We start from the raw sequence: 27,185 nt of genomic DNA, 5'->3' as shown, positions 1-27,185 counted from the left end.
ATGAGAAATCCGTCAGCAAAGCTCAGTAATCATCAGAGAATTAACACAGGCGAGAAGACTTTTTCAATACTCAGAATTGAACAAGTGCTTTTCAGAGAAGACATTTCTATACCACCAGAAGAAGATCCAGAAAAGGAAAACATGATTAAATGTTTGGAATGTGATAAGAATTTCTCAAGAAAGACAAATTTTATTATACACATGAGGAGTCATACAGGAGAGAAGCCATTTGGGTGCTCAGAATGTGATAAGTGTTTCTCATCAAAAGGAGTTCTTACTATACACCAGAGAATTCACACAGGAGAGAAACCATATAGATGTTCAGAATGTACTGAGAGCTTCTCACAATCGACATCTCTTTCTTACCACCGAAAGAAGATTCACCAAGGAGAAAATACATTTAAGTGCCCAGAATGTGACATGTGTTGCTATAAGAAGTCACAACTTATTTCTCATCAAAGGAGTCACACAGGAGAGAAGCCATTCAGATGTTCAGAATGTGACAAATGTTTCTCTGAAAAATCTAAACTTAAGCAACACCAAAGGATTCACACTGGAGAAAAGCCATTTATGTGCTCAGAATGTGACCAATGCTTTAGACAAATTACCCATCTTATGCAACACAAGAAGATTCACACAGGAGAGAAGCCATTTAGATGTTTAGAATGTGACAAATGCTTTGTGCAAAAAAATTCTCTTACTCTACACCAAAGAGTTCACACAGGAGAGAAACCGTATAGATGTTCGGAATGTGACAAATGCTTTGTGACAAAATGGTGTTTAACTCAACACCAAAAAGTTCACACAGGAGAGAAGTCATTTAGATGTCCAGAATGTGACAAGTGCTTTGGGCAAAAATCTACTCTTAATGAACACCAAAAAGTTCACACAGGAGAAAAACCATTTAAATGTTTGGAGTGTGACAAGTGTTTTATTAAAAAGTCAGCTCTTACTCAACACCAGAGGATTCACAAAGGAAAAGAAGTTAATTCAATTAGTTAAATATGAATGTTATAAATAATTCATATGTAGTACATATCTGCTTAAAGCTGATCTCCAGCTTTTATTGAATTACAATATTTAATTTGGAGCAAGTTGGTCCAAACAACTATTCATTTCACTAAGATATGCATTGGCACTGCTTTACCACTTTCAGACAGCTTTGTATTTTCTGAATGAATGCAAAGCTTCCTCTGACTGGCTGAGGCAGAGGATTTAATATCATCCGCCCACCTCTGCACCTCAGTCAATCGGAGAAAGCTTTGTATTCTTTCAGAAAATGCAAAGCTTCCTGTGAATGGCTGTGCAGCTTTTGTTCAGGGTGTGGGACAGGAAGATCCCACCTCATTGCCAGAACACAGCACTTGTAGCTAAGCCTACATACAGCTTATACAGCGCTAAGAGCAGCTGCATGTCTTAGTGATGTAAATAGTTTGTTACACCCTGTTGGTCCAAACAAACTATTTAAACATCACTAAAAGCAGGAGATCAGCTTTAAATACTACAATGACCACAAAAGAGAGAACTGCTTTGCAGAATGTACATTTTATGACTCTTTTCAAAATATGTATTAGCTTTTGTGCTCTAATTAGATAAAGATTATTCATAATGCGTAATTTCAGTGTAGATTTCATACTTGCATGAAGAACATTTTGTTTTCTTTTTAAACGTCTTTTGTATTTTTTTTTCATTTCATAATAAAATGCATGAATACAAAAACATGAGATTACAAAAGTGTAAGAACATAAAAATACATCTATGGTGTCTGTACTTTTCTACATTGCCTATAATCTGTGAATGAGGCATTGCTGAATGATTCCTATGTAAAAAGAAACACATTTTGTCACTTGTATAATAAAAAGTTCTAACACTTAGGCGTTAATTTACTAAAAGTGAGAGTGTTAAATCTGGTGCAGTTGTGCAAGGTAGCCAGTTTCTAACTTTAGCTTGCTCATTTAAGCTTTGAAAAAAAGCTGAAAAAAGTTGAATCTGCACTAGTTTTTGCACTCTCCAGTTTTAGTAAAGCAACCTCTTAACCCTTTTGCTGCCAGGTCCGTACATCTTACAGACCTGACAGCATGGGGTTTAACACACAATCCTACAGCCACAGAGATTGTGTGTGAAACTGACAGTGCTCACAGAAACTGCTCACACCCCCCCCAGTACTGGTGCCCCCGCGCTCTCCTCCCACCATGCTTTATGGGCTCTGCTTGCCCATCTGCAGGACCAGTGGCTTCTCCCCCAAAGGAGACACACATCTGCTCTCCTCCCCTTCTTGCTGTGACCTGGAAAGCAACGTCTGTGACGTCACTTCCGGGTCAGCATATAGGTGTTCCCTGGCTAGGCTAGTTGGCAAGTAATGTTTTGCAATGCAAATTGCATTGCAAAACATTCAATGGAGTCCAAAGGAGACATGCAGGGTCTAAAAGTCTAATTAAAGAGAACCTGTCACCTAAAAAACATCATGTGTGATAAAAAAGTTAAGTAAAAAAAATGTTTTTTGTAAAGGAAAAAATGTTTTTTGCAAAAAAACGCTCTCCAGTATTTCTAAGGCTTACCATTTCTGCCAGTTCATTGAGCAAATATTTGACTGTGCAGCCGGCTGCTTCCATAGGTTATCAAAAAGTAGATACTCTTTGATCAACTCTATGGCCTTGAAGGACCAGATCGATGTCATGGAACAATTTTTTTTTTGATATTTTGCTTTTAGTTTACAAACTTTTATTAGAAAGTTTCAAAGGTGCTACAGAGAAATTTGCAATAGAAAATTATAACAAGTATAATTGCAAAAATAATGCTGATGGTACAATTATTTTGTGAATAGATAGTAAAAACTTTAATATTGAAGGAGACATATAATGTTGATCATTATGGTGGTTTATTCAAAAGTATTTCAATTATCAAACCAAGGAGCCCATTTTAATTCGTAATAAGGCATAGTGTGATACAAGGTGTGGAAAAGTTTTTCTACTCTGCTAACAGATTCTACCCTGAGTTTAACTTGAAGTAGTGGAACCAAGGGATTTCTCCAATGCACACCAACCACCCAATGAATGGCCACACTGATTGTGTGAATCAGTCTCATTTGAAGAGTGGTAGCTTCTACTATGGGAGAAAACAATAGACAGTGGGATGGATTAAGGGAAAGCTGAACCCCTGTGATCCTGGATGGCTTAACTCCAATGTAAAAATGCATATAAAAGCAAAGGAGAAGGCCTTCAAAAAATACAAGGTTGAGGGATCATCCTCAGCATTCAGACTTTATAAAGACTGCAATAAGAAATGTAAGGGTGCAATTAGGACGGCTAAGATAGAACATGAAAGACACATAGCGGAGGAGAGCAAAAAAAATCCCAAGAAATTCTTTAAGTATGTAAACAGTAAAAAAGGGAGGACAGACCATATTGGCCCCATAAAGAATGAGGAAGGACATCTGGTTACAAAGGATGGGAGATGGCAAAGGTATTGAATTTATTCTTCTCCTCAGTATTCACGAGTGAATCGGGGGGCTTCAGTAACCAAAACTGCAGTGTTTATCCTCATGACACAACACAGGAAGCACCTACATGGTTAACAGAGGACGGAATTAAAATTAGACTTGAGAAACTTAACATTAATAAATCACCGGGACCAGATGGCTTGCATCCGAGGGTACTTAGGGAACTCAGTCAGGTGATTGCCAGACCGTTGTTCCTAATTTTTACAGACAGTCTATTGACTGGAATTATCAAACCAAGGAGCCCATTTTAATTCGTAATAAGGCATAGTGTGATACAAGGTGTGGAAAAGTTTTTCTACTCTGCTAACAGATTCTACCCTGAGTTTAACTTGAAGTAGTGGAACCAAGGGATTTCTCCAATGCACACCAACCACCCAATGAATGGCCACACTGATTGTGTGAATCAGTCTCATTTGAAGAGTGGTAGCTTCTACTATGGGAGAAAACAATAGACAGTGGGATGGATTAAGGGAAAGCTGAACCCCTGTGATCCTGGATGGCTTAACTCCAATGTAAAAATGCATATAAAAGCAAAGGAGAAGGCCTTCAAAAAATACAAGGTTGAGGGATCATCCTCAGCATTCAGACTTTATAAAGACTGCAATAAGAAATGTAAGGGTGCAATTAGGACGGCTAAGATAGAACATGAAAGACACATAGCGGAGGAGAGCAAAAAAAATCCCAAGAAATTCTTTAAGTATGTAAACAGTAAAAAAGGGAGGACAGACCATATTGGCCCCATAAAGAATGAGGAAGGACATCTGGTTACAAAGGATGGGAGATGGCAAAGGTATTGAATTTATTCTTCTCCTCAGTATTCACGAGTGAATCGGGGGGCTTCAGTAACCAAAACTGCAGTGTTTATCCTCATGACACAACACAGGAAGCACCTACATGGTTAACAGAGGACGGAATTAAAATTAGACTTGAGAAACTTAACATTAATAAATCACCGGGACCAGATGGCTTGCATCCGAGGGTACTTAGGGAACTCAGTCAGGTGATTGCCAGACCGTTGTTCCTAATTTTTACAGACAGTCTATTGACTGGAATGGTACCAGCTGATTGGAGAAAAGCCAATGTAGCACCAATATTTAAAAAGGGCCCAAAAAACATCCCTGGGAATTACAGACCAGTTAGCCTAACATCAATAGTATGTAAACTCTTGGAGGGGATGATAATTTTAAAATTCTTATTTTAGTAATAAGAATGATATCATTAGCAGTAATCAGCATGGATTCATGAAGAATCCTTCTTGCCAAACCAATCTATTAACCTTCTATGAGGAGGTGAGTTGCCATCTAGATAAAGGAAGGCCCGTAGATGTGGTGTATCTGGATTTTGCAAAAGCATTTGACACAGTTCCCCATAAACGTTTACTGTACAAAATAAGGTCCGTTGGCATGGACCATAGGGTGAGTACATGGATTGAAAACTTGGCTACAAGGGCGTGTTCAGAGGGTGGTGATAAATGGGGAGTACTCAGAATGGTCAGGGGTGGGTAGTGGGGTTCCCCAGGGTTCTGTGCTGGGACCAATCCTATTTAATTTGTTTATAAACGACCTGGAGGATGGGATAAACAGTTCAATCTCTGTATTTGCAGATGATACTAAGCTAAGCAGGGCAATACCTTCTCCGCAGGATGTGGAAATCTTGCAAAAAGACCTGAACAAATTAATGGGGTGGGCGACTACATGGCAAATGAGGTTCAATGTAGAAAAATGTAAAATAATGCATTTGGGTGGCAAAAATATGAATGCAATCTATACACTGGGGGGAGAACCTCTGGGGGAATCTAGGATGGAAAAGGACCTGGGGGTCCTAGTAGATGATAGGCTCAGCAATGGCATGCAATGCCAAGCTGCTGCTAATAAAGCAAACAGAATATTGGCATGCATTAAAAGGGGGATCAACTCCAGAGATAAAACGATAATTCTCCCGCTCTACAAGACTCTGGTCCGGCCGCACCTGGAGTATGCTGTCCAGTTCTGGGCACCAGTCCTCAGGAGGGATGTACTGGAAATGGAGCGAGTACAAAGAAGGGCAACAAAGCTAATAAAGGGTCTGGAGGATCTTAGTTATGAGGAAAGGTTGCGAGCACTGAACTTATTCTCTCTGGAGAAGAGACGCTTGAGAGGGGATATGATCTCAATTTACAAATACTGTACTGGTGACCCCACAATAGGGATAAAACTTTTTCGCAGAAGAGAGTTTAATAAGACTCATGGCCACTCATTACAATTAGAAGAAAAGAGGTTTAACCTTAAACTACGTAGAGGGTTCTTTACTGTAAGAGCGGCAAGGATGTGGAATTCCCTTCCACAGGTGGTGGTCTCAGCGGGGAGCATTGATAGCTTCAAGAAACTATTAGATAATCACCTGAATGACCGCAACATACAGGGATATGTAATGAAATACTGACACATAATCACACACATAGGTTGGACTTGATGGACTTGTGTCTTTTTTCAACCTCACCTACTATGTAACTATGTAACTATGTGGTTATAGACGCAATGGAGGTCAGTTTTCTCTAGATTGGGGGACATGGGGACAATAAGTGGAGAAATGAGCCCAAGGTCTGACACCCTCTAAAGCACAGGAGAGATACTGTGGGGAAAAATTTATGAACTCTAGTTGGGGTCTGGTACCATCTTGTGAAGAGTTTTATCATAGTCTCCCTGACGTTCAGAGATCCCGTGCATTTTTTAAGGTTATCTATACATATGTCCCAATCTAAGATCTTAGGTTCTAAAGAGCATTCGGATTCCCATTTAGACCAATATAATATCTTATCAGTGGAGTTACGGTCGTTGAGGGATGAATATATTGCTAAGTCTTTTCCCTTTGGGATTCTCTTCATACAAATGAGTTCGTATTGAGTTAGATTTGAGACAGAGTCAATTTTAAAACGAGATGAGTAAAAGTGTTTTATTTGAAGGTAATGGAAAATTTCACTATTTGGTATGTGATATTTGGACTGCAGGGTTTGGAAGGAGAATGTCGAGTCTTCTACAAGTTTATGTATGTAGAGAAAGAACCCCAGTAGAAATTCATCAGGTAAAACCATGGGTTTTAGAGAAGCCAGAGGGGAAACATTGGGTCACCTAGGAAGGCTTCAAGAGGGGGGGCCTGAGGGGAAAGTGCGTATTTGTGCTGATAACCTTGCTAAAATTGTAGCGATTGAGCGACTATAATGTTTAAAGGTTTAATGTTAACGGAGAAGCTCCGCCTGCCCAAAGGAGACCAGGGAGACAATACAGGAGGATTGAATCCGATTCAATTTGTACCCAAGGCACCCTAGAACTAAATATATGCCACTGAGCTAATTGTGAGAATCTTTATGCCAGATAGTAGTGCCATAGGTTAGGGGCCCCCAGTCCTCCTCTATGTGCTGAGGTATATAATACTGTTTTGGATAGTCTGGGGGGGAGTCTGCCCAAATAAAGTTATTTAGGTCTTGTTGAAAAGACTCTACAAAGGCTTTAGTGATTTTAATGGGGAGAGTTATAACAATTTTGGAGGGACTGTCATCTTTGCCGCAGTAACCCTGCCCAAAAATGATAAATTATATGACCTCCAGAGTTTCAGTGTTTGCTGAGTTTAGCAGTCAAAGGGGGGTAATTTTTTAAAAACAATGTCTGTAAATCTGTGGTGAGATGGGCATTCCTATAGATTTAGTTATATTTATAGTGAGACCTGAAAGGGCAGAGAAATCATGTAATGTCTGTAGTAAATTTGGGAGGGAGGGTTGGTAATAAACAGTAACATGTCATCCGCGTACATACTGAGTTTGTATTGGGATCCCACTTTGGTATATCCTGTAATGTCTGGAGCTCCAAGGATGGCTGATGCTAGGGGTTTCATTGCAAGAGCAAACAGGAGTGGTGAAAGTGGGCAACCTTGAGGGGTGCCTTTGCCTACTTTAAAGAAATCTGAGTTGCAACCTGGGATGCGTACTCTGGTTTGAGGGTTAGTGTAAATGGCCTTAAAGGTATGAAAAAATTCTCCATGGAGCCCATAGCGTGGTAAGAGCTCAGCCAGGTACTCCCATGTAAGGCTATTGAATAGGAATGAGCTGTGAGTTCGAGTCAAACTCATGTTCGACTCGAACATCGGCTGTTAGCAAATTTGCCGAACAGCGAACAATTTGGGGTGTTTGCGGCAGATTCGAATGCCGCGGAACACCCTTTAAAAGTCTATGGGAGAAATCCAAAGTGCTAATTTTAAAGGCTTATATGCAAGTTATTGTCATAAAAAGTGTTTAGGGACCTGGGTCCTGCCCCAGGGGACATGGATCAATGCAAAAAAAAGTTTTAAAAACGTCCGTTTTTTCAGGAGCAGTGATTTTAATAATGCTTAAAGTCAAACAATAAAAGTGCAATATCCCTTTAAATTTCGTAGCTGGGGGGTGTCTATAGTATGCCTGTAAAGGGGCGCATGTTTCCCGTGTTTAGAACAGTCTGACAGCAAAATGACATTTCAAAGGAAAAAAAGTCATTTAAAACTACTCGTGGCTATTGCATTGCCGGTCTGACAATACACATAAAAGTTCATTGATAAAAACGGCATGGGAATTCCCCACAAGGGAACCCCGAACCAAAATAAAAAAAAAATGACGTGGGGTCCCCATTAATTCCATACCAGGCCCTTCAGGTCTGGTATGGATATTAAGGGGAACCCCGGCCAAAATTTTTTAAAAAAATGACGTGGGGTCCCCCCAAAAATCCATACCAGACCCTTATCCGAGCACGCAACCTGGCAGGCAGCAGGAAAAGAGGGGGGACGAGAGAGCGCCCCCCCTCCTGAACTGTACCAGGCCACATGCCCTCAACATTGGGAGGGTGCTTTGGGGTAGCCCCCCAAAACACCTTGTCCCCATGTTGATGAGGACAAGGGCCTCATCCCCACAACCCTGGCCGGTGGTTGTGGGGGTCTGCGGGTGGGGAGCTTATCGGAATCTGGAAGCCCCCTTTAACAAGGGGACCCCCAGATCCCAGCCCCCCCATGTGAAATGGTAAGGGGGTACAAAAGTACCCCTACCATTTCACTAAAAAACTGTCAAAAATGTTAAAAATGACAACAGACAGTTTTTGACAATTCCTTTATTTAAATGCTTCTTCTTTCTTCTTTCTTCTATCTTCCTTCACCTTCTTCTTCTGGTTCTTCCTCCAGTGTTCTCGTCCAGCATCTCCTCCACGGCGTCTTCTATCTTCTTCTCCTCGGGCCGCTCCGCACCCATGGCATGGGGGGAGGCTACCGCTCTTCTCTTCATCTTCTTCTCTTCTTCATCTTCTTCTCCGGGCTGCTCCGCATCCATGCTGGCATGGTGGGAGGCTCCCGCTGTGTGACGCGTATCCTCTTCTGACGGTTCTTAAATAACGGGGGCCGGGCCACCCGGTGACCCTGCCCCCCCGACGCACGGGACATGATGGGACTTCCCTGTGGCATTCCCTGTGACGTCACGGGGACTACATTGCAACTACATTGAAAGGGTTTTGAAAGGGTTAAGCTCAGTAAAGTTGGTATTCAGCCTGATAGTTAATAGGGATGAGCTTCGAGTTCGAGTCGAACTCATGTTCGACTCGAACATTGGCTGTTCGCAAGTTCACCGAATAGCGAACAATTTGGAGTGTTCGCGGCAAATTCGAATGCCGCGGAACACCCTTTAAAAGTCTATGGGAGAAATCAAAAGTGCTAATTTTAAAGGCTTATATGCAAGTTATTGTCATAAAAAGTGTTTGGGGACCCGGGTCCTACCCCAGGGGACATGGATCAATGCAAAAAAAAGTTTTAAAAACAGCTGTTTTTTCAGGAGCAGTGATTTTAATAATGCTTAAAGTCAAACAATAAAAGTGTAATATTCCTTTAAATTTTGTAGCTGGGGGGTGTCTATAGTATGCCTGTAAAGGGGCGCATGTTTCCCGTGTTTAGAACAGTCTGAGAGCAAAATGACATTTCGAAGGAAAAAACCCATTTAAAACTACTCGCGGCTATTGCATTGCCGACAATACACATAGAAGTTCATTGATAAAAACGGCATGGGAATTCCCCACAGGGAAACCCCGAACCAAAATTTAAAAAAAAAATGACGTGGGAGTCCCCCTAAATTCCATACCAGGCCCTTCAGGTCTGGTATGGATATTAAGGGGAACCCCGGCCAAAATTTTTTTAAAAAATGACGTGGGGTTCCCCCTAAATTCCATACCAGACGCTTCAGGTCTGGTATGGATTTTAAGGGGAACCCCGCGCCAAAAAAACCCGGCGTGGGGTCCCCCCAAAAATCCATACCAGAACCTTATCCGAGCACGCAATCTGGCGGGCCGCAGGAAAAGAGGGGGGGACGAGAGTGCAGCACCCCCCCTCCTGAACCGTACCAGGTCACATGCCCTCAACATTGGGAGGGTGCTTTGGGGTAGCCCCCCAAAACACGTTGTCCCCATGTTGATGAGGACAAGGGCCTCATCCCCACAACCCTGGCCGGTGGTTGTGGGGTCTGCGGGCGGGGGGCTTATCGGAATCTGGAAGCCCCCTTTAACAAGGGGACCCCCAGATCCCGGCACCCCCCGTGTGAAATGGTAAGGGGGTACTTACCCCTACCATTTCACTAAAAAACTGTCAAAAATGTTAAAAATGACAAGCGACAGTTTTTGACAATTCCTTTATTTAAATGCTTCTTCTTTCTTCTATCTTCCTTCATCTTCTTCTTCTGGTTCTTCTGGCTCTTCTGGTTCTTACTCCGGCGTTCTCGTCCAGAATCTCCTCCGCGGCATCTTCTATCTTCTCCTCGGGCCGCTCCGCACCCATGGCATGGGGGGAGGCTCCCGCTCTTCTCTTCATCTTCTTCATCTTCTTCTCTTCTTCTTTTCTTCTCTTCTTCTCTTCTTCATTTTCTTCTCCGGGCCGCTCCGCACCCATGCTGGCATGGAGGGAGGCTCCCGATGTGTGACGGCGTCTCCTCGTCTGACGTTTCTTAAATAACGGGGGGCGAGGCTCCCCAGTGACCCTGCCTCCCTCTGATGCACGGTAACTTGATGGGACTTCCCTGTGACGTCACGGGGAATGCCACAGGGAAGTCCCGTCATGTCCCGTGCGTCAAAGGGGGGCGGGGTCACCAGGTGGCCCCGCCTCCCGTTATTTAAGAACCGTCAGATGAGGAGACGCCGTCACACAGCGGGAGCCTCCCTCCATGCCAGCATTGGGGGCGGAGCGGCCCGGAGAAGAAAATGAAGAAGAGAAGAAGGAAGAAGAGAAGAAGATGAAGAAGAAGATGAAGAGAAGAGCGGGAGCCTCCCCCCATGCCATGGGTGTGGAGCGGCCCGAGGAGAAGAAGATAGAAGATGCCGCGGAGGAGATGCTGGACGAGAATGTCGGAGGAAGAACCAGAAGAACCAGAAGAAGAAGAAGATGAAGGAAGATAGAAGAAAGAAGAAGCATTTAATCCATACCAGACCTGAAGGGTCTGGTATGAAATTTAGGGGGAACCCCATGTCATTTTTTTTTTTAATTTTGGCCGGAGTTCCCCTTAATATCCATACCAGACCTAAAGGGCCTGGTATGGAATTTAGGGGGACTCCCACGTCATTTTTTTTTTTAAGTTTTGGTTCGTGGGTTCCCCTGTGGGGAATTCCAATGCCTTTTTTATCAATGAACTTCTATGTGTATTGTCGGCAATGCAATAGCCGCGAGTAGTTTTAAATGGGTTTTTTCCTTCGAAATGTCATTTTGCTGTCAGACTGTTCTAAACACGGGAAACATGCGCCCCTTTACAGGCATACTATAAACACCCCCCAGCTATGAAATTTAAAGGGATATTACACTTTTGTTGTTTGACTTTAAGCATTATTAAAATCACTGCTCCTGAAAAAACGGCCATTTTTAAAACTTTTTTTTGCATTGATCCATGTCCCCTGGGGCAGGACCCAGGTCCCTAAACACTTTTTATGACAATAACTTGCATATAAGCCTTTAAAATTAGCACTTTTGATTATTCATATTCGTGTCCCATAGACTTTAACGGTGTTCGCGTGTTCGCATGTTCTGGTGCGAACCGAACAGGGGGGTGTTCGGCTCATCCCTAATAGTTAACCTCACAAACATAAATAGCTTCAAAGTGTCTTTTCCAAGTTAAGAGTAAATAATTGATGGCTTGAGCTTGGTTTCACTTTCTTATAATCTCAATGTAAACGATTCATGTCGAGAGAAAATAAAGACATCATTGCGCAATGATCAGATAAGGAACACAGAAGAGAGATAACCACAAAATGATACACTCACATAACCTCGCAAGTGTTTAGGCATGAATGGAAAACAGTCAGACACTGACAGCGTGACTCCTCCAGAGCCGCTGCTGCTGTTCTCGTAACTCATAACAGCAAAGCTTGTCACTGGCTCCTCCCACGCGTTACATCACAGACCAAGTGACTTTCTCAAGGATATCCCTAAGATGCCATAGTCTCAGTATTTATGTGTAACGGCATCCTGGTAACTCTAGTGACAGCGATTGTTTCACAGGATCATCATACCGCTCCATTAGGCCAAACAACAAACATATAGTATATACATGAATCTCCACATATTTTTATTTATACAATAATTAAATTTTGAAATTAAAAACAAGGTATAGATAAAAGACAATACTGCATATGTAGTGGACTCCCTCTAGTGTTACACAATTATATTACACCTGAATGTAAAACACGAGCTGGTCATTGAATCTATGTGCGTTTAGCAAATCCGTTTGCAATAGTTTTGAGCAACTTTTAAATTAATGTATAGATATATAAACAGCACATACAATAAATATCATATACATTAACAGTAATAGTATCAAGTGTAATCCCTAAGCATATACAGCCTGATCACAAAAAAAAGCCATTAAATGACTAATATGGATAAAATGTATATATTGACAGATTAACATTAAAAAAAATTAAAAACTTATATTGAAATTAATAAAATGCATATACAATCATTAAAGTATATACAATCATTAAAAATGCCAAGATAAAAAATGCCAAGATAAACAATGCCAAAAAATATAAAACTAAATAAAGTCAATTATTTATAATCAGAGAGAAAACCACATTAATAATCTGATATAAAGCAATTGATATCGAAATCAATATTTAGCCCCCCAGGCGAAAGAGTACCCATCTCAAATATCCATCTGGACTCATTTTTGCTTAATTCCCTAATTTTGTTGGAACCCCTCCAGTGTGGTTTATACCTTTCTATAGCCCAAAATTTGAGCCATGTAGGATCTCTATTGTGGTGTGTTGTGAAATGTCTGGAGACACTATGCTTGGGAAAAGCATTCCTAATATTTTGTATGTGCTCCCTAATATGCTTCCACATGGGCCTTTTTGTTCTGCCTATATATTGTAATGAACATGTACATTGCAGAACATACACCACGCCTTCGGTTCTACAAGAGATACAATTCTTAATTCTGTATTCTTTATTAGTGCTAGTTGATTTAAAATTAGTACATCTTTGTCCATTAAAATTAGTATTTTGGCAAGCATTGCATCTTTTACATGAGTAAAAGCCTTTGCCCTGAAAGAATGTTAGCTCTGTTGTTCTTTTCGGAGGTTCCCGGGACATTTTTTGCCACTGTGTCCCTTAAAGTTGGCACTCGCCTGTATATAAAACGGGGTTTGTCAGGTAAAACATTCTGGAGAGCTTTATCAGCTTTTAGCAGGGGCCAATATTTTTTAATAATATGCTCAACCTGTTTGTGTTGGACACTGTAATTAATTATCAAGGGAATATTGTGGTCTAGTGTGCCATCCTTATTCCTATCTTGGATCAATAAGTTCCTTGGCATCTGATAAACTTCTTGAATTTTTTCTTCAATAAAATCTTTATTGTACCCTTTAGCTTTGAATTTTTTTCCTATCCAATGTGCCTGTGTAAGATATTCTTTACTATCAGAGCAATTTCTTCTCAAGCATATCATCTGTCCTTTCGGAATATTCATGAGCCATGGTTCATGATGACAGCTATCAGTTGGTATGTAGCTATTTCTTTCTACAGGCTTGAAAAAAGTTTTAGTGCTAATGAGTCCATTGCCTATCTGTATTTCTAGATCCAGGAAATGAGCCACCCTATCACTAATTTCATATGTAAGCTTGATGTTTTTCTGGTTGTCATTCAATCGGTCAAACATCTGGATAAGGCTTGTCTCATCCCCTTTCCAGATAACAATGCAGTCATCTATAAACCTTTTATAAAGTATTAGGTTTTCTGGCATATCAGAATATATGGCATCTTCCTCCCAACTTGCCATAAAGATGTTGGCAACACTTGGGGCGTATTTAGCACCCATCCCGATGCCAGTAAGTTATCTATAGTATTCTGCATTGTACCAAAAATAATTGTGCTGTATTCCAAAGGCTAGACATCTTAGGATAAACCTTCTTTGTTTAGAAATAAGATTACTAAATTTTTTCATGGCCAATTTTGACGCTTGAATCGCATCATTATGATCTATCACTGTGTATAATGAAGCAACATCTGCTGTTGCAATCAAATATTTATCCTGGTTTTAAAACAACATTGTCCAATATTTGGATCAGATGTTTAGTATCCCTAAGATAGGCATTGGTATTTGGTACCAACGGTTGTAAGAACTTATCTACATATTCACCCAATCTGGCATTAATTGATAGTATGCCATTTATAATCGGTCTGCCAGGTGGCTATTCTAGATTTTTATGTATTTTTGGCACCGTGTAAATAATGCGTACTCTAAAAGTATCTGGTATTAGATACTTTGATTCATTTTTTGTTAGGATGTTTTTGGCACTACCATTTAATACTAAGTCCGATAATTCACGTTTGTATTCTTTAGTCGGGTTTCCCTTGAGTTTTAAGTATGTGTTGGTATCACATAATACTCCTTAGATAACACAACAATTGCCCCTCCTTTGTCTGCAGGCCTAACTACAATTTCCTTATTTTTTTCCAACTGTTTTATTACTGTTCGGATATTATGAGGTTCATATAATCGTCTTAATTTCAGCTGATCCAATTCCTGCTTTACCATCTTCTTGAACACCTCAATGTGTTCATTTTTGTGAACAGGAGGATTGAACAAAGACTTGTTTCACAAATTACTATGCATAATTCTTCCTGGTGTTTCGATTATTGTGGTTTGAGTCATTGGGGGGTTGTTAATCATGTATTTCTTAATATTTAATTTTCTAGTGTACTTTTGGATATCAACATACATCTCAAATTTGTTGAGGTTTCTTTTGGGGGCATACTTCAGTCCTTTATCTAGAGTGGTCAGTTCAGCTCTTGTTAGTTCTATTCCACTTAAATTGTAGATGCCTTCACCTATTGTCCTATTTTTCTTTTGGATTATGAATCCTCCTCGACATCCCCTTTTTTGTAAATTCTCGTTCCTGCGGTGTTCTAAAAAAGAACACGACTGTTCTTCATCTCTGTAGTCCCTTAATGGTTCATATCTGTTTTGGGTCTGTATTAGACTCCTTCTTGATTCATACTGATATTGATCATATTGATTATAATTTTGATATTGAGGGTGATCTCTAGATTCACTTCTATTAGGGTTAGTATGGTAATCTCTAGAATCACTCCTATTGTAGTACTGCTGATGTTGATTACCTTGATTACCATTCATAGAATTCCTTCCATTTCCATTATAATAATGGGGTGAATAGTTTTCATAATTTTAAGATGAATTGTGGGGCCTCTGGTTGTTGTAAGGTGAATTGTAGGGCCTCTGATTTTTTCTCCATTATTTTTCCAGTAAGGTCTTCTTGGTGACTTATTTTTAGTTTGATTTTTCCACCATGGTTTTGGAGTTCTTGGACCATTTTCTTTCCTATATATTCTTTCTTGTTCCATTCCAGAGTCTCTCTCATATCTTGATCCATCAGGGGTTTTTGATCTTCTTTCCAGGGTTCTATATCTTTCTTCTCTCCTTGGAGAGACAAACCTGACTGCTCTATCGGGAGATTGGGTAGTTGACCCTGTTTTACCCTGTTTAAGGTTCAGCTGCCAATTGAAAACCTGTTCCAATTGATAATCATTAGTATCTCTCAGATACTTTCTTTTCTTCCTCTCTTTAAGTTCTACATCTTTCTGCTCTAGCACCTTATTGAGTTGCCTGGTTAGTGTGGCAAATGGAGCTGTATCTTTAAATGATTCCAATGTTAATTTGCAATCTGCAATTTGCTGGTTAATCATAATCAATTTCCTCTACTTTCTTTTCAATATAAAGTGCACCAAATCCATACTCTTTTCATTAAAGAATTGGTACCATTCATTTACTGCATCTTGATCTAATAAACCATCATTAATGGGAACTTCCCATCTTAATCTTCTAGGGACTAAATTTTCCTTAATATATTGCTCATGAGTGGCTATATTCCACCAGAGGCTAACTTTCTTTTCCATCAAGTGACCAAATCTTCTAAAATTAGTATCTAAATCACCTATCTCTGTGTTCGGTGTAGTTAAAAAAACATCTTTTAAAACAACCGTGCGTTTTTCTAAAAACTCAAATATTTCCATAACTGCTGCTATAAGTGATAACTGAAATAGTGGGTATAAATATGTAATGAAAAACACAAGCGCTGAAATGAAAATAAATAATAATCAAATTGTTATAATGTGATAGAAACTAAAAATTAAGCTGCAATCAATCGTGAGTGTTCAGACACCTTTAAGTGAAATATTAATAAAAATTATTGATGCGCTCTAATTTGAACTATCAACTTGTGTGATAACCACTATAAATATTATATATTATGCACAAATCCAAACATCTAAGTATCTGATTTGTCCACTGCAATGTTGCAGTCCCGGTATAAGTCGCTGATCGCTGCCATTACTAGGACAAAAAAATTACTAAATATTCCATAAATATATCCCATAGCTTGTGGATGCTATAACTTTTGTGCAAACCAATATAGGCTTATTGGGATTTTTTTATCAAAAGTTTGTAGCAGAATACATTTTTTTATTTGGATGTTTTATAGCAGAAAGCTAAATATATATATATATATATATATATATATATATATATATATATATATATATATATATATAACCACTCAACCACTCATTATAATTTATAACAAATACTTGAGAGAATTCTACATAATAATACATATTGAAGTACTGACAAGTTTTTTGTATTTAATTCCAGTCATTTTTTAAAAGGATTTTATAGGCTGTAGAAAAGTAATTTTAGATGTGTGAAAGTAAAAATATGAAATGTAGAAAAGTTGTTTAGAATGTTACTCCTAAAGGGGTGTAATGTTCAGGGAAGTGTTACAAACTGCTCGATAACAAAACTAAAAGCACATATATTTATGAGATAATTGCAGCACATGTACTAATAATAAGCGCCCATTCACACCTTTTCAGTACAATGCATAGCGGTAAGGCACACTTTAAGGCGCGTGTTACTACAACGCCTATTAACAAACATTGAATGGTATCTCAGTGCACCATGCTTTGCAGTGCATTACAACACATGGTAATGTACTAGCATGAGTTGTGGTGTGCTGCATTGAAGGAAATGGTGCATTGTCTGGTGACAGGATAGTTTTGTATCAGGGACAACAGGAGCAGCTTCAACAGACTACAGGTACATTTTTTATCTGCAGGACAAAGTGGGTCTATAATTTTTTGATGAAAAAAAACACATCACAACTGAAACCACCTGATATGATTCAGATTGAGATGCTGTAATAGGTAGGCCTTGCTGATAGTAAAAGAAAAAAATGTTCCCCATGGAAATGCCCAGCTACCCATTGCCTTTTTTTTAAGGTAGTTCGCCTATTGGCTCAAAAAATAGGCAGATTTTACTACAAGGTTTCACCTTCCATTGACTGGGATTTTCCACTAAGGTTGGGTTTACTGAATTGAACCAAGACCGACCCCCTAAACCAAATGGTCAGCTAACTGGTACTAATTTTGTTTCTCTGCATGCAATTCCTCTGTGATTTTCTTTTTTTTTTTTAAGTTAAATATAAATTTAGCATTACAAATGGCTGCCTAAATAGACATTTATCTGCAGAGACAGAACAGTATGGTTACACAGCTCATAGGATCATGTGACTGAATCTTATTGAGGATCACAAAACATTGCTTAACCATCTCCAGTCTCTCTTGTCATTTATAGTATATGTCTAGTGTTACCTGTTGTTTATGCTAATGATGGGAGACAACGGCCATTCATTTTCAATGAAGGTACACCCCTATAGTCTTCCCGCTACATATTAGAATGTTAATGAACTTGTCCTGGCTGCAACTGCGACGGAGAGCTGAACAAAGAGAAGCTGAAACTATCTATGTAGATTGTGAAGATGCCTTTTGTTAAGTAGATCACACCTTTTTAACCAATGGGAAGCGAGCACATGTTAGTGAATGGTGGTGAAATAAATAAGAGGTGAGGCTGGGCTCAGTCACTTACAAGAACTGCTGGTGAAGGGAACTACTAAGGAAGCTACTATAGGATCCTATACTACTTTATACCAGGTGGGTACACTTTTCTTGATCGTATATTGGTATGGTTTAGATGATTGTATATGTTTAGGACCATTGAACCACGATCTATGGTATTAGCTGGTGGACTACATTGCAGCAGTTTTTCCTGCTGGGTTTCAATACAAAAAAATCCAAGCAACAGACTCAATAAGAAATTATACAGTATATACTTCACATAGTAGGGTTTTTTTATTAGAAATTTCTATACAACAAGATTCCATAACATATGTCATTTTTCATTTTAAAACTGAAAAGTATTAGTTTTTTTTAAATATATTTGTGACCATTTCATCTTGATCATTTTGCTGTCTTTTGATACACTTCTTGTTTGTATTACACCCAAATATTACATTTAACATTTGTTCATCAATAAGCATTCATTGGGCTTTCTGATCAGATATATTTATATCCATATACCATCATTTTATAATGACATTTATTCATACTGGAACTTGTGATGGTTTTGTTAGGTGTTTCACAGGTAACTCTGATTTGTAAAGACCCACAGTCTTCTCAAATTTCTGTACAAATTAAAAATGCATATAAGTTCTATAGTAACAGAAATACACCAGCATGCAGGCTGATTTACTAAATTTATTTAAGGTTATTGTAGCTTAGAATGTTCACACAATAAATTGTCAGTCATGTGCAGAAGAAATATGTGAACATAATTTATTTTTACGTGACTTGCTAATTGAAGTAAAATTCATACAACTTATTGGGTGATAATTGTCACGTATTTTAGTAAATCAGCCTCACTGTATAAGTGTTATCATTTTTTTTATATTGTACTAATATCTTCACATTCACAACATTGTATCACATTAGTTGTAACATTCATATGTTAGAAAGTTATATATCACTGTTTATTCATGATCTTGCCTCTCACATTTATACTTTCTTACTTTACAAGCGGACTCTGGGGGTTGATTTACTAAAGACAAATAGACTGTGCACTTTGCAGAGTGCAGTTGCACTATGCAGGTGCTCCAGAACTTAGTAAACAAGATAAAAACTTCACTTTGCAAAGAACACCCAATCACATGTAAGGAAAAAAAATGAATTTTTACTTGCACATGATTGGATGATGGAAGTCACAGAGCTTCTGCTCATTTACTAAGCTCTGGAGCAACTGCACTTGCAGAGTAAAGTGCACAGTCTATTTGCCTTTGGTAAATTAACCACTCTGTGTCTCTTAGGTCTCACCTGTAAGAATAATATACTGTATAGAGCATATTGTAAAATAGGTAAACCAAATATCTACCAGTCCCCATGAAATATGTATAATACATATAATTACTGAAGCAAGGTGGAGATATATTTACTGAGACACGGTGGTGATGGAGGGAGAGATTGGGAGTAAAACAATCTATGTGTTGAGCTGTCATTCAGAAGGGTTTGAGAAGATCACTGTACAGTTCCTATAAATATATACAGTATATGAAACTATCTCTCTATCTTAGGATCTGAGATTTGTGATTTTGTTCATATCAACATTACAGCTGTCTTAAGGCGCAGTTAACAGTGAATATTTTTTGATTTATACAGTGAGTAAAATAAGTATTGAACACGTCACCATTTTTCTAGGTAAATCTGTTTCTAAATGTGCTATTGACTTTACATTTACACCACATGTCAGTAACAACCCATGCAAGCCATGCATACAAAAAAAAAATAAGTTCAGAAATTAAGTTATATGTAATAACCTGGAATGACACAGGGAAAATGTATTAAACAAGCTACCTGAATTGTATTTAATAATTTGCACAAAATACTTTGCTGGTAATGACAGCTTCAAAATGTCTCCTGTATGGAGAAACTAGTCATATGCATTGCTCAGGTTTGATTTTGGCCCATTCTTCCACACAAACAGCCTTCAAATCTTGAAGGTTTCATGGACATCTTCTATGGACTCTGATCTTTAGTTCTTTCCATAGATTTTATATTGGATTTAAGTTAGGTGATTGGCTGGAACATTCTAGCAGCTTTATTTTCTTTCTTTAAACCCAATTGAGAGTTTCCTTAGCTTTGTGTTTGGGATCATTGTCTTATTGAAATGTTTACCCTCATTTCATCTTCATCATCCTGGTAGATGGCAGCAGATTTTTATCAAGAATGTATTGGTACATTTTTTTCATTCATCCTTCCTTCATTGATACAAAGTTTGCCAGTACCATTACTGAAAGATTTCAGCTCCCTTTCTTAATGTGTTCAATTTTTTTACCTGTGTCATTCCATTTTAATACACATAACTTAATTTCTGAACTTATTTGTTTAGGTTTCTTTTTATGTATGGATTGCATGGGTGGTTACTGACATGTGGTGAAAATTTATTGTCAATAGCACCTTTAGAAATATATTATTTACCTAGAAAAAGGGTGACGTGTCCAATTGTAATTTACCATCTATCTATCTATCTATCTATCTATCTATCTATCTATCTATCTATCTATCTATCTATCTATCTATCTATCTATCTATCTATCTATCTATCTATCTATCTATCTATCTATCTATCTATCTATCTATCTATCTATCTATCTATCTATCTATCTATCTATCTATCCAGTATCTCACAAAAGTGAGTACGCCCCTCACGTTTTTGTAAATATTTTATTATATATTTTCATGTGACAACACTGAAGAACTTACACTTTGCTACATTGTAAAGTAGTGAGTGTACAGCTTGTATAACAGTGTAAATTTGCTGTCCCCTCAAAATAACTAAATAAATAATTTCCAAATTTGGCCCAAAGTGTCAATATTTTGTGTGGTCACCATTATTTTCCAACACTGCCTTAACCCTCTCGGGCATGGAGTTTAAAAGAGCTTCACAGGTTGCCACTGGTTCCACTTCTCAATGACGACATCACAGAGCTGGTGGATGTTAGAGACCTTGCACTCCTCAGCCTTCATTTTGAGGATGCCCCACAGATGCTCAATAGAGTTTAGGTCTGGAGACATGCTTGGCAGCACTTCTGCAGCACTCATATGTCTATTTCCCAAAGACATCCTCTGGATATGACGCTGAGCACGTGCACTCAACTTCTTTGGTCGACCATGATGAGGCTTGTTCTGAGTGGAACATGTCCTGTTAAACCGCTGTATGGTCTTGGCCACTGTGCTGCAGCTCCGTTTCAGGGTCTTTGCAATCTTCTTATAGCCTAGGCCATAGTTATGTAGAGCAACAATTATTTTTTTCAGATGCTCAGAGAGTTTTTTGCCATGAGGTGCCATGTTGAACTTCCAGTGACCATTATGAGAGATTGAGAGCGATAACACCAAATTTAACACACCTGCCCCCCATTCACACCTGAGACCTTGTAACAGTAACAAGTCACATGACACCAGGGAGGGAAAATTGATAATTTGGCCCAATTTGGACATTTTCACTTAGGGGTGTACTCACTTTTGTTGCCAGTGGTTTAGACATTAATGGCTGTCTGCTGAGTTATTTTGATGGGACAGGAAACTTACACTGTTATACAAGCTGTACACTCACTACTTTACATTGTAGCAAAGTGTAATTATTTCTTCAGTGTTGTCACATGAAAAGATATAAAAAAAAATTACAAAATTTTACAAAAATGTGAGGCGTGAGGGGGAAAATATAAATGCTCTAGCATCCACAGTAAACAGGAACAATATCATTTTTGAAAACTTGCATCCCCAGGACTATTTCTCCCAATTTGAGTGTTATTTTTTTTTTCATTTTGGTGGTGAATCATTCCAAACATTTTATCTCAAAGCAGCATTAAACCCAAAAGAAAACATTTCTTGTAATGCAGTTTAACAATTCTTAGATGAGAGGGCTGCATTGGTTTTCTTTTTCTAGACTTGCTTTCTTCTATTTTTGTTTGGTGATCCAGCCAATAAGTCTAATCTTTTTCAAAAGAACAAGCTCTCTTGCAGTTACAGGGATGAGGCAAACCATTTAACACTGACAGAGGTGCTTACAATGATTTTATTTTATTTATTTGTGTAAAACATTTATCCCAAAAGAAAAAAAAATGTTTGCTGTAGCTAATTATAAAGTATTAGCCAGAGTTTGACATCAGTTTGTTAGTGTATTTAAATCTACTAGTCCATCTAACACTCCCCTCCCCCTAGACTGACAATACTGCCATCCAAAGGTGCCCCCTGTGCTCCTTCATCCAGAGTAGGGGCATTCTAATACAAGAGATGTGTTACTGGCCAGATCACAAGGTGAGAACAGAGGGGAAAAAAGTTTTAGTCTTATGCCACATACACACGATCCGATTTTCTGACGGGAAATGTTGCATATGAGCTTGTTGGCGGTAAGTCCGACCGTATGTATGCTCCATCAGACATTTGTTGGCGGTCTTTCCACCAAAAAATGTTGGCTAGCATGCTCTCAAATTTTCAGCCAACAAATGTGTGTTGTCGGACTTTCCGATTGTGTGTACACAAGTCCGTCAGACAAAAGTCCAAAGTACAAACACATATGCTCAGAATCAAGGAAGAGTTGGAAGCGCTCGGTCTTGTAAAACTAGCGTTCGTAATGAAGCTATCACATGACTATTAAACTTCCTTTTTATCGGCTTGCCGTACGTCTTGTACGTCACTACATTCGTAATTGTTTGCCAATATTTGTGTGACTGTGTGTATGCAAGAATGCAAGACAAGTTGGAGCCAACAACCTTTGAACAAAATTCCACGGTTTTGTTGTCGGAAAGTCCGATCGTTTGTACGGGGCATAAGTCTTTTGACACACAGTCGGACATTGATCGGACATTCCGACAACAAAATCCTAGGATTTTTTCCGACGGATGTTGGCTCAAACTTGTCTTGCATACATACAGTCACACAAAGTTGTCGGAAAATCCGATCGTTCTAAACACGGTGGCGTAAAACACGTAAGTCGGGACTATAAACGGGGCAGTGGCCAATAGCTTTCATCTCTTTATTTATTCTGAGCATGCGTGGCACTTTGTCCGTCGGATTTGTGTACACACGATCGGAATTTCCGACAACGGATTTTGTTGTCGGAAAATTTTATATACTGCTCTCAAACTTTGGGTGTCGGAAAATCCAATGTAAAATGTGTGATGGAGCCTACACACGGTTTGGAAAATCCGACCGTGTGTACGGGGCATTATAGTTTTAGTCGTATTTAGTCGACTAAATCTGCAGTACATTTTAGTTGACTAAAACGCCCTACATTTTTTTTTTTACCAAAAATATGTAGCAAGTTACACCATACACCAATACATATTGGCATAAATTTAAGAAGAAATTTGTTATTTTAAACATTTTTACTGGATGTGTTTTACAGCAGAAAGTGAAAAATATTGTTTTGTTTTCAAAATTTTCGGTATTTTTTTGTTTATTGTGCAAAAAATAAAAACTGCAGAGGTGATCAAATACCACCAAAAGAAAGCTCTATCTTTGGGGGGAAAAAAGGACATACATTTTATTTGTGTTATTTGTGTTATTTGCTTTTACATGCACATGAACTTTAATGGCATCCCAGTCTTAGTCCGTAGGATTCAATACTGCGTTGTCCCACCTTTGCAGCTATAACAGCTTCAACTCATCTGGGAAGGCTGTCCACAAGGGTTAGGAGTGTGTCTATGGGAATGTTTGACCATTCTTCCAGAAGCGCATTTGTGCACTGGTGCGCAGTCATGTTGGAACAAGAAAGGGCCATCCCCAAACTGTTCTCACAAAATTAGGAGCATGAAATTGTCCAAAGTGTTTTGGTTTTCTGACACCTTAAGAGTTTCCTTCATTGGAATAAAGAGGCCAAACCCAACCCCTGTAAAACAACACCAAACCATAATCCCCCCTCCACCAAATAATTTGTACCAGTGCACAAAGCAAGGTCCATAGAGACATAGATGAGTAAGTTTGGGGTAAAGGAACTTGACTGGCCTGCACAGAGTCCTGACCTCAACCCAATAGAATACCTTTGGGATAAATTAGAGCAGAGACTGTGAGCCAGGCCTTCTCATCCAACATCAGTCCCTGACCTCACAAATGCGCTTCTGGAAGAATGATCAAACATTCCCATAGACACACTCCTAAACCTTGTGGACAGCCTTCCCAGAAAATTTGAAGCTGCTATAACTGCAAAGGGAGGCCCAACTCAATATTGAACCCTATGGACTAAGACTGGGATGACATAAAAGTTCATGTGTTTGTAAAGGCAGGTGTACCAATACTTTTGACAATATATATATATATATATATATATATATATATATATATATATATATATATATATATATATATATATATATATATATATACATATGTACTGTGATTGGAAAACAATAAATTCTGGTTTAGAATTCCATAATGTTATTCCCAAATTGATATTCATCTGTATTCAATATTTGTTCCATAACAATGTATTTTCATATTCCTATAGATCCTAATCAGCACAATATGATCCATGAGAAATCCTTCAGGAAAGCTCAGTAATCATCAGAGAATTAACACAGGCGAGAAGACTTTTTCAGTACTCAGAATTGAACAAGTGCTTTTCAGAGAAGACATTTCTATACCACCAGAAGAAGATCCAGAAAAGGAAAACATGATTAAATGTTTGAAATGTGATAAGAACTTCTCAAGAAAGACAAATTTTATTATACACATGAGGAGTCATACAGGAGAGAAGCCATTTGGGTGCTCAGAATGTGATAAGTGTTTCTCATCAAAGGGAGGTCTTACTATACACCAGAGAATTCACACAGGAGAGAAACCATATAGATGTTCAGAATGTACTGAGAGCTTCTCACGATCGACGTCTCTTTCTTACCACCGAAAGAAGATTCACCAAGGAGAAAATACATTTAAGTGCCCAGAATGTGACATGTGTTGCTATAAGAAGTCAAATCTTATTTCTCATCAAAGGAGTCACACAGGAGAGAAGCCATTCAGATGTTCAGAATGTGACAAATGTTTCTCTGAAAAATCTAAACTTAAGCAACACCAAAGGATTCACACTGGAGAAAAGCCATTTATGTGCTCAGAATGTGATCAATGCTTTAGACAAATTTCTTATCTTATGCAACACAAGAAGATTCACACAGGAGAGAATCCATTTAGATGTTCAGAATGTGACAAATGCTTTGTGCAAAAAAATTCTCTTACTCTACACCAAAGAGTTCACACAGGAGAGAAACCGTATCGATGTTCAGAATGTGCCAAAAGTCATTTAGATGCCCAGAATGTGACAAGTGCTTTGGGCAAAAATCTACTCTTAATGAACACCAAAAAGTTCACACAGGAGAAAAACCATTTAAATGTTTGGAGTGTGACAAGTGTTTTATTAAAAAGTCAGCTCTTACTCAACACCAGAGGATTCACAAAGGAAAAGAAGCTGATTCAATTAGTTAAATATGAATGTTATAAATATTTCATATGTTGTACATATCTGCTTAAAGCTGATCTCCAGCTTTTATTGAATTACAATATTTAATTTGGAGCAAGCTGGTCCAAACAAATTATTCATTTCACTAAGATATGCATTGGCACTGCTTTACCACTCTCAGACCGCTTTGTATTTTCTGAATGAATGCAAAGCTTCCTCTGACTGGCTGAAGCAGAGGATTTAATATCACAAAATGCAAAGCTTCCTGTGAATGGCTGAGCAGCTTTTGTTCAGGGTGTGGGACAGGAAGATCCCACCTCATTGCCAGAACACAGCACTTGTAGCTGAGGCTACATACAGCTTATACAGCGCTAAGAGCAGCTGCATCTCTTAGTGATGTAAATAGTTTGTTACACCCTGTTGGTCCAAACAAACTATTTAAACATCACTAAAAGCCAGAGATCAGCTTTAAATACTACATGGACCACAAAAGAGAGAACTGCTTTGCAGAATGTACATTTTATGACTCTTTTCAAAATATGTATTAGCTTTTGTGCTGTAATTAGATAAAGATTATTCATAATGCTTTATTTTAGTGTAGATTTCATACTTGCATGAAGAACATTTTGTTTTCTTTTTGAACATCTTTTGTATTTTTTTTCATTTCATAATAAAATGCATGAATACAAAAATGAGATTACAAAAGTGTAAGAACATGAAAATACATCTCTGGTGTCTGTACTTTTATACATTGCCTATAATCTGTGAATGAGACATTGCTAAATGATTTACATGTAAAATGAAACATGTTTTGTCACTTGTATAATGAAAAGTTCTAACACTTAGGGGTTAATTTACTAAAAGTGAGAGTGTTAAATCGGGTGCAGTTGTGCATTGGTAGCCAGTTTCTAACTTTAGCTTGCTCATTTAGCCTGGTTTCACACATGTGCGGTGCGAATTGAAGCTCAGGTTTCACTGGGGAGATAACAATCTCCTGTTCAACGGATTCATTGCGTTTTTGCTCAGGATTAGAAAGCAGGGAGAGGGGGAGGGGGGGGGGAGAGGGGGAGGTGTAGTGAGGAGAAAGAGAAAATCCTTGTTCAGAACGCAATGCATCTGCGAATCAGATGCGTTCCCATAGGAGATAATAGGCTTGTAGTTCGCACCGCAATGCCCAAAAAACGCACACGTTTTTTGTGCAATGCGCAGTGCGAATGCAACGCACATATGTGAACCAGATACATTCATATGAATGTATTTTAAAATGTCCTGCGAATTAGATGCGGTGTAAGCCGCATCTAATTCGCATAGGTGTGAACCCGGGCTTAAGCTTTGAAAAAAAGCTGAAAAAAGTTGAAGCTGCGCTAGATTTTGCACTCTCCAGTTTTAGTAAAGCAACCTCTTAACCCTTTCGCTGCCAGGTCCGTACATCCTACAGACCTGACAGCAGGGGGTTTAACACACAATCCTACAGCCACAGAGATTGTGTGTGAAACTGACAGTGCTCACAGAAATTGCTCACCCCCCAGTACTGGTGCCCCCGCGCTCTCCTCCCACCATGCTTTATGGGCTCTGCTTGCCCATCTGCGGGACCGGTGGCTTCTCCCCCAAAGGAGACACACATCTGCTCTCCTCCCCTTCTTCCTGTGACCTGGAAAGCAACGTCTGTGACATCACTTCCGGGTCAGCATCTAGGTATCCCCTGGCTAGGCTAGTCGGCAAGTAATGTTTTGCAATGCAATTTGCATTGCAAAACATTCAATGGAGTCCAAAGGAGACATGCAGGGTCTAAAAATCTAATTAATCATGTGTGATAAA

At 38.8% G+C, this 27,185-nt stretch overlaps 1 protein-coding gene across 1 annotated transcript; it reads left to right on the top strand.

The window, feature by feature from the left end:
* Window positions 1-25,475, top strand: LOC141134068 (uncharacterized). The gene is made up of 3 exons (XM_073623654.1): window positions 1-928; window positions 13,504-13,517; window positions 24,630-25,475. Exons 1-3 carry the CDS (start codon window positions 1-3, stop codon window positions 25,473-25,475), a joined length of 1,788 nt encoding a protein of 595 aa, XP_073479755.1.
* Window positions 25,476-27,185: the final 1,710 nt, after the last annotated feature.

Source organism: Aquarana catesbeiana, linkage group LG03 (assembly GCF_042186555.1).
Source record: "Aquarana catesbeiana isolate 2022-GZ linkage group LG03, ASM4218655v1, whole genome shotgun sequence".
Taxonomy (NCBI): domain Eukaryota; kingdom Metazoa; phylum Chordata; class Amphibia; order Anura; family Ranidae; genus Aquarana; species Aquarana catesbeiana.
The sequence above is the reverse complement of the archived record's forward strand: the minus strand, read 5'-3'. Positions and strand labels throughout refer to the sequence as shown.

What these genes read in the sequence shown, in the direction of transcription:
- LOC141134068 (XM_073623654.1), top strand. Translation starts at nt 1, where the DNA reads ATGAGAAATCCGTCAGCAAAGCTCAGTAATCATCAGAGAATTAACACA.